General features: G+C 40.2%; 1 protein-coding gene across 1 annotated transcript in view; it reads left to right on the top strand.

Moving 5' to 3' along the window:
• The first annotated feature begins 1,142 nt into the window (after window positions 1-1,142).
• Window positions 1,143-14,540, top strand: part of LOC110537130 (ankycorbin) — a 68,789-nt gene continuing 55,391 nt past the window's right edge. Inside the window, exons 1-2 of the mRNA XM_090191469.1 lie at window positions 1,143-1,400; window positions 1,936-2,015. Of these exons, the coding sequence (XP_090047595.1) occupies window positions 1,980-2,015 (36 nt within the window). The 5' untranslated portion in view covers window positions 1,143-1,400; window positions 1,936-1,979. The remainder of the gene's footprint in view (window positions 1,401-1,935; window positions 2,016-14,540) is intronic.

Genomic DNA, 14,540 nt, shown 5'->3' with positions numbered 1-14,540 from the left:
GAGAGGTTGGAGTCTGTTTGAGTGAGTGGACAGGTGTCTTTTACACAGATAACGAGTTCAAACAGGTGCAGTTAATACAGGTAATGAGTGGAGAACAGGGGGCTTCTTAAAGAAAAACTAACAGGTCTGTGAGATCCGGAATTCTTACTGGTTGGTAGGTGATCAAATACTTATGTCATGCAATAAAATGCAAATTAATTACTTAGAAATATTACAATGTGATTTTCTGGATGTCTGTTTTAGATTCCGTCTCTCACAGTTGAAGTGTACCTATGATAAAAATGACAGACCTCTACATGCTTTGTAAGTAGGAAACACTGCCGATTTTGCAGGTTATCAAATACTTGTTCTCCCCACTGTATATATATTATTAAATATATTTATTTTCAAATTGGTCTGGGGCCTCCTAGTGGCCAGGGGCTCTAAGAGACCGCTTAAGTCGCTTATGTCTGGGGGCCTTGACTGTAGAACAAAAATCTAACCAGGCTGGTGACAGCCTTTATGGTAATGTGGATTAGATGGACAGATGTAGGCTACCACAGGCAACTTTTGTTGCTTCATTAATCCAGCCAGATGTCTTTGTAACATGGCTTCATGCATGATTCAAATGCTGTAGGTCTGCCATGAAATAGCCTATATATCTGGTGAGGCTAGATTGCACTGATGTTTGGTTTCTAAATGTTTGTATAGTAAACCATTCTGCTGAGCTGAGAGAGCAAGAGCCTGATGATATCACAGATGTTCACATTGGATAAACATAGCATTAAAGCAGACATAAACCATCTCATAAGTAAAACAATTAATGTTAACAGTGAGAGAATAGATTTGCATCGGAGAAAATATGAAAAATAGACAGAAGGGCAGAACACTGTCTATTTGTAGCTTATACAGTAGTGTTGCTATTTTTGCGCATACCTATGCCTTTAGGAGAAATGTAGTGTGCTTTTGCGTACATGCTATTGCTGTCTACCTATTAGAGAAGTGTGATCAGTCACGTTGGTGTTGTAAACAGTGTTTACCTGTTGTAATTGTTGTCAAATATTACAAACACAAGACTATAATTCAATTGCACATTTAGCCTACAAAAGGTTTATTCACGATTGGGAATATGCAGAAATATTTGGTCACGGGGGAGGAATGACGTCACCATTTCAACTGGAGTAACACTCAGTGAGCTAGCTTCCGAGCAGAGCGATAGGCACTTGAATAGTCCAACTTTTAATGTATTCAGCCTGAACCTAGCCAGCATAGCCTATCTAGGCGGGCTATTTGTTCACACTAGCTAGCTATTCCTTTTCTGTTTGTCGATTCTAATTTTAATATATTTCTACTGACTGACAATTTAGTCAAATCTGTAGGCTGTCGAACAGAATATTACTGTGAGTCCCAACTTTTAAAGGGTAAGTGTGCAGCGTGTTCATACATTATTTACAAAGTTGATGCTAGACTGAATTGTTAGCTTGCTAGCTGTTCCTATCTTTTGCTAAAGAGCAAGCGTGGTTGAATGATACAAATGTATCAGAGTACAAATAAAATATGTTGCCGTTGAACGTTGTGCACTAATTGTAGCAATTATATACAGCAATCTATTGCTACAGGCTAACGTTACTGTGACCACCTCAAAATAACTTCAAACCGTGCCATGGGACTCGCGATGGATACTTTGTATCAGCCTTTACGTTCTGTCCCTTAGTTTGTTTTTATTCATTTGTGCTGGGTAGGCTATTGCGCGGATGAGTGCAAGACACGTTTATATTGCAAATGGTTAAAATTACACAGTTACACATGCATAATAATAAGGGCCAACTCTCAAATAAGTTACCATGAAATCAGAGAAAAGTGTTACATTTGCACATGTTGCCTCTCCCTGTTGCACTTTAGAGACGACTTATTAAAAGTATAAGATGTGTAACTCATTTTTTTTGTTTGTTTCAGAGGCTCACCTGGATACGTGGGAAACTGTATGGACCAGGCCTAAGATGAAGAGTTTTAAAGCAAAGTTTAGGAAGAGCGATGTAAGAACATGCATTACTTTTCAATGGGGTTTTGCGGTTGTGGTGGTATGTTCTTGCCTGACAGAATGCTTTCATTCATTCATCAATCCGTATGGCTCTGTGACTGTCATAGCAATGAAGCCCTCTGCCATAAAGTTATTTCAGTAACAGCCTCCATGGTAGTTTCTCCATAGTTGTGACTGAATCATTTGGGAGTGACTTTTCCAGGCTGTGTTTCCTAAAGATCCTACTAGGGAGTGACTAACTTCCATTGAGTGTGACTCATCAGTAGTCACAGTTAAATAGTTTCCTACTTAAATAAAGTTTAAATAAAAAATGAAGACAGTGACTGTAATCAGACGGCATCAGTGCCAGAGAGGAAGTGTGGCTATGAAGGGGGCGATTTAAACACTTTAAATTGGGTACATCCGTCATCTTGGATGAGTACGTACCTAATCTGGAAGCTGGGGATAAACCAAAAGTCAGGCAACTAGAGTTTTTTTTTTGTTGAACACATTACATTTCAGAACTGTTCCAATGTTTTTGACAGGTGGATTTTTAAGGCAGAATACCTTCACTGAAATATGTAGGAGTTGAAGATTCCTTCTGAGTCACTGGAATACTTTGAGTTTTCAAGAGGCCCAAGGCAGTTTTGGGGTGTGATTGTCTATAGGAAGTACTCTGTGCTTAGTACTATTAATGTGCCCATATGATATAGAGAAGATAAGATATATACGTAGAGTATAAACCTAGAAACCTTTATTAGCTTGTAATTATAAAAGTGAGAGACTATATACAAATATTATTTCCACAAATAACAGGGTATTGTATCTGATGCTGTTGTTGTAAAACATAACCATTGCTTATGGCTGACTAATGTATTTTAACAGTGGGAGTTGAAACCCGTGGGTGTTTTTCACATTTGGGTTGCTTAGGAACAGTCCGTCCGTATCTCTGTAACCATCCTCTTTGATAGTTAACACCCACATAACCACTTCTCACACTTGCTTTGCTATTAAAAAAAATAATATTCTGTCCACAAGATTGGCTACAGTTTACTGTTTCCACTGGTCCCGTTAGTGTTAGTAGATAGAACATTATCTAAACTGTGATCCGATAGTCAACTCTCATTCTCCCTGGTGAAACATGCCATTGGCGGTTGTGGAAGAGTCTTGGACTGAATACATTTAAACACACTTTCCAAAGTGTTCACTCATGAAAAAAATATCTGAAGCTGTTGAAGACCTGCCTTTTTAAAAACAGATTTATCATGTTTTGGTTGAATTCTGGTTTTGCATAGAATTCACCCCATCATATGAATTTACTAGTTGAGAAGTGTCTCATGAGAGTTTTTCAAGTTGAGCTATAGGCCCATACATATTCTATGTGGCCTATAGATGGACAGCCTTAGTCAATACCATACCCATGTGTCATTATGTCTATTGACTGAGAAAACCCTCCTCATATACTGTAGTAGTGGGGTTACTGTGGATCATCTAGCTCCACAGACCACATTCATTTTGCTTTCATTAATACCACATACTGTGCTTTTTATAAAGAGCTCATCAAGAGCAATAGCCCTAAAATAGAATCAGGATATTTTGTTTCTGTGTCAGCTTGACCTTGCAGTGGAATTCATTCCAGAGCCAGACATTCATTCTTTTCACAAAAACAAGGAGATCTGGAATGCCAGTATAAATAGTTTTATGAAGTCAGCCATTTGCCAAATAGCCCTTGTAATATAATAGTTATTTTATCCAAGGACTACCACAATGTTAGTGTCAAATCAATGCTAAATGTCTTTCAGGATCCCTTTAATCTACAACGATATACCTGCGATATATATATATATATTTTTTTATTTCACCTTTATTTAACCAGGTAGGCTAGTTGAGAACAAGTTCTAATTTATAACTGTGATCTGGCCAAGATAAAGCAAAGCAGGGCGACACAAAACAACAGAGTTACACATGGAATAAACAAACATACTTGATCAAGAATGATCAGGAATTAAGTGGAGTGTCTACAGTAATTAAAAAGTCTTGCTCAGCGCTTCCAGCTGTGTCTTTAAAGTTCATAGAGTACATCCTAGTCCCAGCTACCCTTCCCTATGCACCTCCTCCCCGCCCCCCTGTTTCTCACGGCCCAAGTGCATATTTTTGTTTTGAAATAGGAGACAGACCAGACAGTAATCCTCTAAAGGCATGTCCTCACCTGACACCTCCGGTCTGTTACAGGTTAGCCTATTTTGCTGCAACTTTATCTTACTGGTTAGGCTAGACCCTGTTGCAACAGTTTCATACAGGTTAGAGAGTGTTGCATTGACCTGAGGCTGTTACGAAGTGCAAGCACCTTCAAAACCCTAATTGGAACTGGATCATTTATTGTAGACATGTATTGACAGGGCCAGGTGGTGTAAATGTACTCTCCCAGTTTAGTATTAAACACATTTAATGTTGCATGAAGGAAACTGTTATATCAGGAAGCAAGCCATGTCTAAAAATAAGTTTCACTGGTAAAGAAAAAACAACAAACAGTAGCAGGTGTCTTACAGTTCCTAGCTATACAAGGTCATCCTAAAGGAGAAGAGCTCATGCATTTTTTTGTGTCTGTGAATACATTGTTAGAATTTTAGCCTAAGCCTTTTTGGCCCTGTTTTTGGCCCTGTTTTTCTGTCTCAGTAAGTCCGTCTGTGGTTAATGGCCAAGCACATTCCCAGAAACCAGGTTATATCCAGTCTGCTCCATCCTAGGCACCAATCAGAAATCCACAGCTGCATCTTGACTACAGAGCCAATCAGGAGAGAACTTGACACCTGGTCAAACTGCAGGTGACCAGTCATAGAATCTGTTAGTGGTTCAGCAAAAGGAATGAGACTGGCTGGGTGCATCAATGGGACAGGGAGGAGTTCAAGCCTTTTGAAGTACTACGATATTAGAGTCCTTGTGGAGCCCTATTCCTGAGTTCTCTGTGATTTACAGCAGCTAGCTCCCTTCTGGTCTGGCTAAGTTATCATGCACCACACCTATACATTTCACAATATTCCTCATTTGAATTATTAGTGAAATATAAATCTTGGGAGTGTAGTCAATGTCGTTCCGTTAATTAATATGAGAATCGTGCTTTTCCATCTAGATTTACCCCCACACCAGGGTATCGCCAGTGTTTTATGTTAATCTGAGCTCTAGTGTTATTGTGTTTCCTAAAGACTTGTGGTGAGCAGTATCAACAACCTCTGCATCACTCAAGACTGTTGCTTTGTGAGGAGGTGTTAACGTTCATAGTTAGCCATTGTTATGTAAATGACAGATGAAAAGTACCCAGGGCCTTGCCTTGGCTACTATACTTGCCACTATACTTGCCACAGTCAGAGCAGGTTGTCATCTTGGCCAGTGAGACACGGGTGTCGGTCCACGTAGATGGAAACAGAAAAGTCACTTAAACACCTTGGTAAATCCTTAGTGGAAATGTCCCATAGAGTGTTCTTACATTACCCTTCTCCTTCCCAGACAGACTCTTTAGCTTACTACCATACAGTTTAAACATTACACTGCTCCCAGCTGCCCTGCATTGGCTGCTCAGAGGGATTAAGTAAGGCTTGTAAAAACACATTGCCCCCTCCACAACCCTCTCCAGCCTGTGCCTAATTCATGTGTGTGGTGGATTATGCATCCTCGACTCACCAAACACAGCTGTCTGAATGGCTTAGAATGATCTCAGAGCAGACTGTCTCTTATCGCTGTCATCTCACTGAAAGGCCTCTTAATGGGGGACAATGACAGTAAACCAGTGTAGTAGGGCATTAATCTGGGCTGCCTGAAGGGGTGTGGGGGGATGGATCCTCGAGGCTTGTCTTAGGGGGGTCCCAGAGACAGCCCAAACACTGAATTGAGTCTATTAAAAATAGGACCATGCGATTTCTTTATCTGTTGTTTACAGAAGCAGAGAGACAGTAGGGGAACTTCTGGTCAACAACAGATGGCTTGACTCAGTAATTGTAGGTTGAGCTGACTCTAATCTTGAGCATGGTATATAATTACTCTGTGGATGTTGGAGATGTTTAGTGTGGCACTAATTCTGTCTCTGTTTGAACACAATAATGAGAAAAATGTGTTAATAAATCAAATGTTCCTTGCCTCCCTGGGCTCAGGCTTGTGTCGGTTACTGTATCGCCAGGAATGAGGTAATGGTACATGCCAATGATCACAGTTACTAGAGCAGAGGAAGAGAGAAATGTAAGCAGTGGGCACTAGAGAAGTCAAGGAAGGCCTCACTTTAACGTTAACTTGGAGCATATTGTGTTACTGGATCCATGGCAAGTGAACTGAAAGAGTTCAGGTGAAAAGCTTGGCATGAGATCAATGACAAGGTCATACTGCTATCTGTGAAAATTTGGCAACCTTGTGTTCATTTGTTGTTCTCATAACATTCCTCAGTCATCTGATTTAGCTGGTATTTTGTCAGTTGCTCCTACTACTGCATAGATTCAGGGTAAGGAGAAGAAGAAAGATATTCACATGCCTTACAGTAACCATGTTACATGTATGAATGTGTGTCTGTGAGGGAGAGGTGTTTTTCCTCAACCCCAATTTCTGAACAGGCATTCAGTCTTTTCAGAAATGTTTATTTATAGAACAGGCTATTTTTGTTAAAGGAAGTGTAGTACTCTGACAATTTTTTATATATGCTTCAAAAGTGACAATTAGGCCTCTGCTCTGGGACGTAAATGTAAGGAAACTCCAGCACAATGAACCTCACTCCACCAACTGCAATGGTTCAGAAAACCAACATCTTCACCAAGATCACATATGAGGGAAAACATGTTGTTCTTACTCTTCAACCCATAGCATATACATAGATCCATATGCCACGTTATGTCTGTGACTTTGTGTTTGGCTCCCTGCTCTCTCTCTGACTCAGCGCTCCTCCAACAACAGTCCCTTGTCTGTACTCTGCCTTGGCCTATTCAGAACCTTCACAATAAGTGAAGGCCATCTAGCCAAGCTCAAGAGTCAGCTCTGTGGTGATGGGGAGGGAACAACTGAGACTCTGGGACTTAAGGCAAAAGGAAATGTTGAAATTATAATATATAGCAGAAGTTTATATAGCAACTGTTGATGCCATGGCAATACTGTATACAGTAGAGTGTTTGCATGATTTTAATACTCCACATGTTTATTATCTGCGATTGCTAGTCTAAATAGGCTCTAAAGTTAATTTGACTAAATGTGCGGTTGTGCATTCAAACACATTTTTTGTTGTTTAATACCATGAGGTGATCTATGGGAAAATGTATGATTTTGTATGAAAAAAGAACACTGTTGTGCTGTAGTGTCTGAGAGTGGAAGTCTGTCTGAAACTTACCATATGGTCTTTGTTTAGCCACGATTTCTCTGTGGTTTCCAGTCCCTTATGTTAGAATTTCTGTCATGTAAACGGCTCGAGTCTATTTGAGACTGCTTAAGCAGTTTCAGCTGTTATTTAGTAGAATGGAGGCATTGTTTGGGGACATTGTGCATATGCTTTGTATTAGGAAGTGCTTGAAATGAACATTTAATTGTTTATCGTAAGGCTGTAGATACTATACTTGCCACACTTTCTACACAAACATGCATCGTTGTGGTGGTAGACAGACAATACCCATAGGGACACATTGGCATTGGTGTCAAAACTCGGGTCATCAGCTGTTCCTCTGATTGTTTTGTACAGTTTTCTTTGCTGAGACTGAGAGACATATGGCATTGCCTGTAGCAAGTTTTTGCTCCAGTATAAAACTTTACTCACATTTCAATTATGAAAAGCGTACTAGTCTACACGCAGTAAGATCATGGCTCTGGGGTTTCGGTTGTCTTTGGGGGGTCCAGAGCAGAGAGAGAGTGACTTTTACAGCTGCTGTCTGTCTGCACTTACTGGTATCAGTATAAATCTAGGCTGAAGATTTCACCAGCAGCCCGTAGTGGAAGTCGTTCAGACCAGACCCCAGACTTGGATGCTACTGTAGTATAGTGAGAATACCAGAAGCAGCAGGTATGTCTTACAGTATGTTGCTCTTATTGTGTGGAGAAGTAATCATTGAAGAATTGGCACAGTCCAGTATAGTGAGCATTGGATTGAGAACAAGTCTACATATTGGAAAATTTGGGTGGAATGGCAATCCAGAACACCCCATATACTTTAGTATTGTGTAGAAAGTATATGCCTTGTTTTGCAGTATTTGCAGGAATACTGATGTTGAAGGAACACACTTTCCATGGACTGCTTGATGTTGAGTTCATTGCCCTCTCCCTCTGTTATGGATTTCATCAATATGTAGAGCAGAAGAAAATCTATTGGGCTGCAGATTATGGCTTTAGTGTACTTTTGCCTTAAGGACATTGCATCCGGGATAGAGCTTTGCAAGATGTCCTCATCTTTGTTTGACTGGAAAACAACAGTGCAATTGAAGCAGTTTCCAGAAATGCTGCATCTGCATCTCTCATGGTTAATCTCTGCTATCCAGGGAAAGCTGTGCTGTTAAACTGGTGTGACCTAGTGAGCATAATTTACAGTGTGTTTATGATGTTGGCCCAGTTGTCTGCTGTACTGTAATGTAAGTGGTACGTTATGTTTATTACATACCTGGCACAGCTAGCAGACCCTTGCATGACCTGTGGCTAAATAAATTATGCACTACAGTTTTTTAGACAGACGGCACTCAGTCTTTTGATGCGTTATTGTTATTATGTAATTAGCAACATTGGTACTTGTTTTGTTGTTTTAGCCTCATACTCCGGTTACTGCTTGAGAGGATGTGGAAGTCTTCTGATGTAGACATTTCCTTTTTTGATTTTTGATCTCCCTCTTCCTAATTTAAAAAGTGGGTAAAACTAAACAAATACGTTGAGTGTAGCTGAAGGAATTACAACTTTGCGGGTCAGGTTTGTTTTTTCATTTGGAGACATGGGGGCCTCAGAGGACAGGAAATGGACTCTAGGACAGATTTGGAATAACATTTGATGTGAACATTTACATTCCCCTAATTAATGTCTATTTTCTTTTAATTCTCCAGGCTTCTTAGCAAAATGCTTATGATGACTTGGGATGCATTTGTATATTTGTGTTGCATTCAAAACTTATTTTGTTATTTGCTATGAGGATAAGCATTTAAAGTGATACAATGTGTCACCTAAATGTCTCCCAGAGACTAAATTGATAACCTGTTGGGGTTTTGACAGACACATCCAGTGAGGTTTACAGTTCTCACATAAAGTAGTCCCTCTGGACACCGTACTGTAACCGGACTCACCAGGGATAGAGCAGTTTGTGAAAAACATGCTCGGATGCATTACAATAATACAATTTCAAAAATACTCTCAGGCTACTTTATGGCAAATTTAGTAGGGATGCATGATATATCGGTGAACATATCGGAATCAGCTGATATGAACTAAAAATGCCAATATCGGTATCGGCCAATGTCTAGTTTAACGCCGATGTGTTAAACAGTTGTCAAAGCTGACGTGTATACCTATATAACTTAGGTACATGCCGTAATGACGCCACATAAAATGTTGCGCTATATGTGCAACACAGCATTGGTAACCTAGCCCACAATGTCTGCTGTGTGGATCGAGCAGTCATTTGAAAGAGTAAGAACATTTCAGTGAGACAATTCAAAGTGAAATCCATTAAAGCCAAGATAATGAAATTCATTGCCCTTGACAATCAACCGTTCTCTGTCGTGGGTGATGTTCGCTTTCGCCGACTGGTCGAGCACCGGTACACAATACCAAGTGCGCTATTTTTCAGATGTTGCCCTACCGGAGTTACACAGTAATAGCGTCACTGTTATTAGCTTGAAGACATACATACTTTGGAAAGCCATTTGGGTCTTTGCGTGTCAAAAAAGATACAGCAGCACTGTCAAATCTGTACAAAAAAGTCTGCAAACAAGCAAACACCGGCCACGAACGATGTGTTTACAATACCGCGTTGGTAATAAAGCATCATTTGTTCGACCGCAACTTCTGGGGTAGCTAGTTTTAGCTTGGTACCTAGCTAGCACCAATACAACCAGCCTGAAAACAATGACCATTGGAAGCTGCAGTAATTTTCATTATTCTTGGCAATGATTTAGGAATCCTTGCGTGTAAGTATTAGCTAGGTTACCACTTGCTGTTCGCCTATTGAAATTGAACTTCAGTTCATGAAAATAAATAGCTAGCCAGCTACTTAACCCTGTTGCCCAAAGCTAACATTATAAGCAGTCGTGCTAGCTTCATCTGGCTAGTGAGGCTCGACTGGACTTGGCACAATAGTGGAATTTGCGGTTTGCCTTCAAAATTACTACTACATACTTTTATTTTGAAGGCTAACTGCAAAGTCCACTATTGTGGCTAATCCTTATTGTGGCTAGCTAACTGTAGCTACTGAAACTGATTGTCGTTTTGCTATCTTTTTAGGGAAGAACATTATTTGCATCCATGAGCTAGCTAGCTTTTTTATGACCAGCACGGTAGGTGTGTGAGGCAACTTTACTAGCATCATAGCATACGTATCGATGAATCGTTGTGACGTGAAATACAAGTGATAGTGTAATAACGCCGTAAAAAATGTATGAAGGCGTTCAATTATTATGTGATGTGCAGTCATATTCAGGTCGTGATTGGTCAACAAGCTTTTTTGACACGTCAAATAGTGTTATCTACTGGTCATTGTTTTCATTTTTGACACGCAATGGCCCAAATGGTGTTCCATAGCAATGACCCAAATGGTGTTCCATAGCAATGACCCAAATGGTGTTCCATAGCAATGACCCAAATGGTGTTCCATAGCAATGACCCAAATGGTGTTCCATAGCAAAGACCCAAACGGCGTTTCATAGCAAAGACCCAAACGGCGTTTCATAGCAAAGACCCAAAACGGCGTTTCATAGCAAAGACCTAAAACGGCGTTTCATAGCAAAGACCCAAAACGGCGTTTCATAGCAAAGACCCAAAACGGCGTTTCATAGCAAAGACCCAAAACGGCGTTCCATAGCAAAGACCCAAAACGGCGTTCCATAGCAAAGACCCAAAACGGCGTTCCATAGCAAAGACCCAAAACGGCGTTCCATAGCAAAGACCCAAAACGGCGTTCCATAGCAAAGACCCAAAACGGCGTTCCATAGCAAAGACCCAAAACGGCGTTCCATAGCAAAGACCCAAAAGGCGTTCCATAGCAAAGACCCAAAAGGCGTTCCATAGCAAAGACCCAAAAGGCGTTCCATAGCAAAGACCCAAAAGGCGTTCCATAGCAAAGACCCAAAAGGCGTTCCATAGCAAAGACCCAAAAGGCGTTCCATAGCAAAGACCCAAACGGCGTTCCATAGCAAAGACCCAAACGGCGTTTCATAGCAAAGACCCAAACGGCGTTTCATAGCAAAGACCCAAAACGGCGTTTCATAGCAAAGACCCAAAACGGCGTTTCATAGCAAAGACCCAAAACGGCGTTTCATAGCAAAGACCCAAAATGGCGTTTCATAGCAAAGACCCAAAACGGCGTTTCATAGCAAAGACCCAAATCAAAAGAAATGGTAAAATCAAAAAAATTATAGACCTCCACAAGTCTGGTTCATCCTTGGGAGCAATTACCAAAACGCTCTGACTCCTAGACATGAACATACTTTGGTGCAAAAAGTGCAAATCAATCAGCAAAGGACCTTGTGAAGATGCTGGAGGAAACACACACATGAACGCAGCGGTCTAAGACACGGCATCTCAGTGCAAGTGGCGTCACTACAGTCCCTGGTTTGAATCCAGGCTGTATCACATCCAGCCGTGATACAAAAGTATCTATATTCACAGTAAAACAAGTCTTATATCGACATAACCTGAAAGGCCGCTCAGCAAGGAAGAAGCCACTGCTCCAAAACCGCCATAAAAAATCCAGACGACGGTTTGCAACTGCACATGGGGACAAAGATCATACTTTTGGAGAAATGTCCCCTGGTCTGATGAAACAAAAATAGAACTGTTTGGCCATCGTTATGTTCAGAAGAAAAAGGGGGATGCTTGCAAGCCGAAGAACACCATCCCAACCGTGAAGCACGGGGGTGGCAGCATCATGTTGTGGGGGTGCTTTGCTGCAGGAGGGACTGGTGCACTTCACAAAATAGATGGCATCATGAGGGATGAAAATTATGTGGATATATTCAAGCAACATCTCAATTCATCAGTAGGAAGTTAAAGCTTGGTCGCAAGTGGGTCTTCCAAATGGACAATGACCCCAAGCATACTTCCAAAGTTGTGGCAAAATGGCTTAAGGACAACAAAGTCAAGGTATTTAGTGTGGCCATCACAAAACCCTGACCTCAATCCTATAGAAAATTTGTGAGCAGAACTGAAAAAGCGTGTGTGAGCAAGGAGGCCTACAAACCTGACTCAGTTACACCAGCTCTGTCAGGAGTAATGGGCCAAAATTCACCCATCTTATTGTGGGAAACCTGTGTAAGGCTACCCAAAACATTTGACCCAAGTTAAACAATTTAGAAGCAATACTACCAAATACTAATTGAGTGTATGTACATTTCTGACCCACTGGGAATGTGATGAAAGGAATAAAAGCTTAAATATATCATTCTCTACTATTATTCTGGCATTTCACATTCTTAAAATAAAAAGTGGTGATCCTAACTGACCTAAGACAGGGAATTTTTACTAGGATTAAATGTCAAGAATTGTGAAAAATGTAGTTTAAATTAAAACATTCGGCTAAGGTGTATGTACACTTCTGACTTCAACTGTACATTCAGCCTCTTGCGAATTGAAGGAAAATGATGAAACACAGATTTCTGACTCGGATCAGGCTCTAAATTGTTTTACTTCTTTGCTAAACTGTATTGCAGACAAGTATTCACCGTTCAAGAACCTAAAGTTAAAGGATAGAGCTAATTCCTGGTTCACACATTAACTATCAGAAAACTTCAGGAGAGAAATTCAGCTTGGGCTGACTGATTCTTCGTCTGACTGGCAGTCCTTCAGACGCTTGAGAAATAGATGTCTATCCCCGATTAGAAAAGCTGAATGTACATACTACTTGAAATATCTGTGAATGGTATAAATCCAGCTGCCTTCTGGAAGATAGTCAAATCATTGAAACAATACTCCACCCCGTCATTGCCCCAGCAGGTTTTGACGGCCTCTGGTCCCATAATATTTACATTTTGTGGTGCTTTTAATAACCACTTTGCCTAAGCAGGCCACTTATTTACAAAAAAATTGCTTCTGAAAACTCTGATTCCAGTAGAGGGAGTCCTTAACTCACCTCAAGCCAGGTTGCAGAGAACGATACATTCCCAGATACACATTCCTCATTTTAATTTCTACCATTTTATGTCTGATGTACTAAGTGCCTTATTGAAGATCACTATTTAAAAAATCTACTGGGGCTGACTCACTTGACCCTTTCTGCTGCAGTTTTCTGCCACACTTATTGCAGAATCATTAACTTATATTTTTTACTTGACAATTGTTTCTGGTGTTATCCCTAAGATCTGGAAAATGGTACATATCCTCCCCCCTACACAAAGGCGGAGATCCTCATGATTTCGATAACTACCGTCCGATTTCCAAGCCATCTTGCCTTGACAAATTTTAGTATCCCTGGCCAACTCTCAGCTTTTTACTTCTCATTCTGTTCTTAATGAGCACCAATCTGTTTTTAGACATGGACATAGCAAAGTTTCAGCGGCTACACATTTATTAGATGATGTGCCTTATTGTTTAGACTTTAGACCATAAAAATCATGTACTGCCTCATTTATTGACCTGTCGAAGGCGTTTGATAGGGTTGATTATTTCTTAAGGTTGTCTGAAATAGGCTAGATTAGGCATCTTGCAATTTGTTCATGGACAGTCTAACGGACAGGACACAATGTGTGCATACCTTTTTTTAATGATGGTTTTCTTCTTCTTCAAACAATGCCAAACAAACACATATACAAGACAGCATACAAATGTTCTTTTGATGTTTGAGTGCATCACACCTGCCCAGACCCACCTGCTCACAACCCCATCTCCAGCGTCCTCATCACTCTCTGCCACATTTTATTTTATTTATTTAACCTTTATTTAACATGGCAAGTCAGTTAAGAACAAATTATCATTTACAATGACGGCCTACCCTGACCTCAAGCTCAACCATTTTGTTTCTCGACGTCACCCCCAGAAGGCATGGATTATTGAGTCATTGTTAGTTTTACACTTAAGACATGACTCTCCGTTGTGCTGTAGAATGAGAATTTTGTCTCGTATAATACATTCTATACATTAATTTATACTGGATTAAGCATACATTTTTGTTAATTGTAATTTTGTTAGTTATGTTCCAACATTCCCTCCATCTTGTTCCAATATAATTTATTTTTAAGTCTTTGTTCCAATAATTTAAAAAAAATGTCATGAATATCCTTTTCTGACTCAAATAGGATTCCTTCAAGATTGCTCTGATGTCCAAAATATTTCAAATATAAATTTCATCATATGTTAAGTTGCATATATTTGAACATTTTACATTGGTCAGTCCAAA

The sequence above is a fragment of the Oncorhynchus mykiss genome, chromosome 12, assembly GCF_057628025.1.
Source record: "Oncorhynchus mykiss isolate SJ-2025 chromosome 12, ASM5762802v1, whole genome shotgun sequence".
Taxonomy (NCBI): domain Eukaryota; kingdom Metazoa; phylum Chordata; class Actinopteri; order Salmoniformes; family Salmonidae; genus Oncorhynchus; species Oncorhynchus mykiss.
The sequence above is the reverse complement of the archived record's forward strand: the minus strand, read 5'-3'. Positions and strand labels throughout refer to the sequence as shown.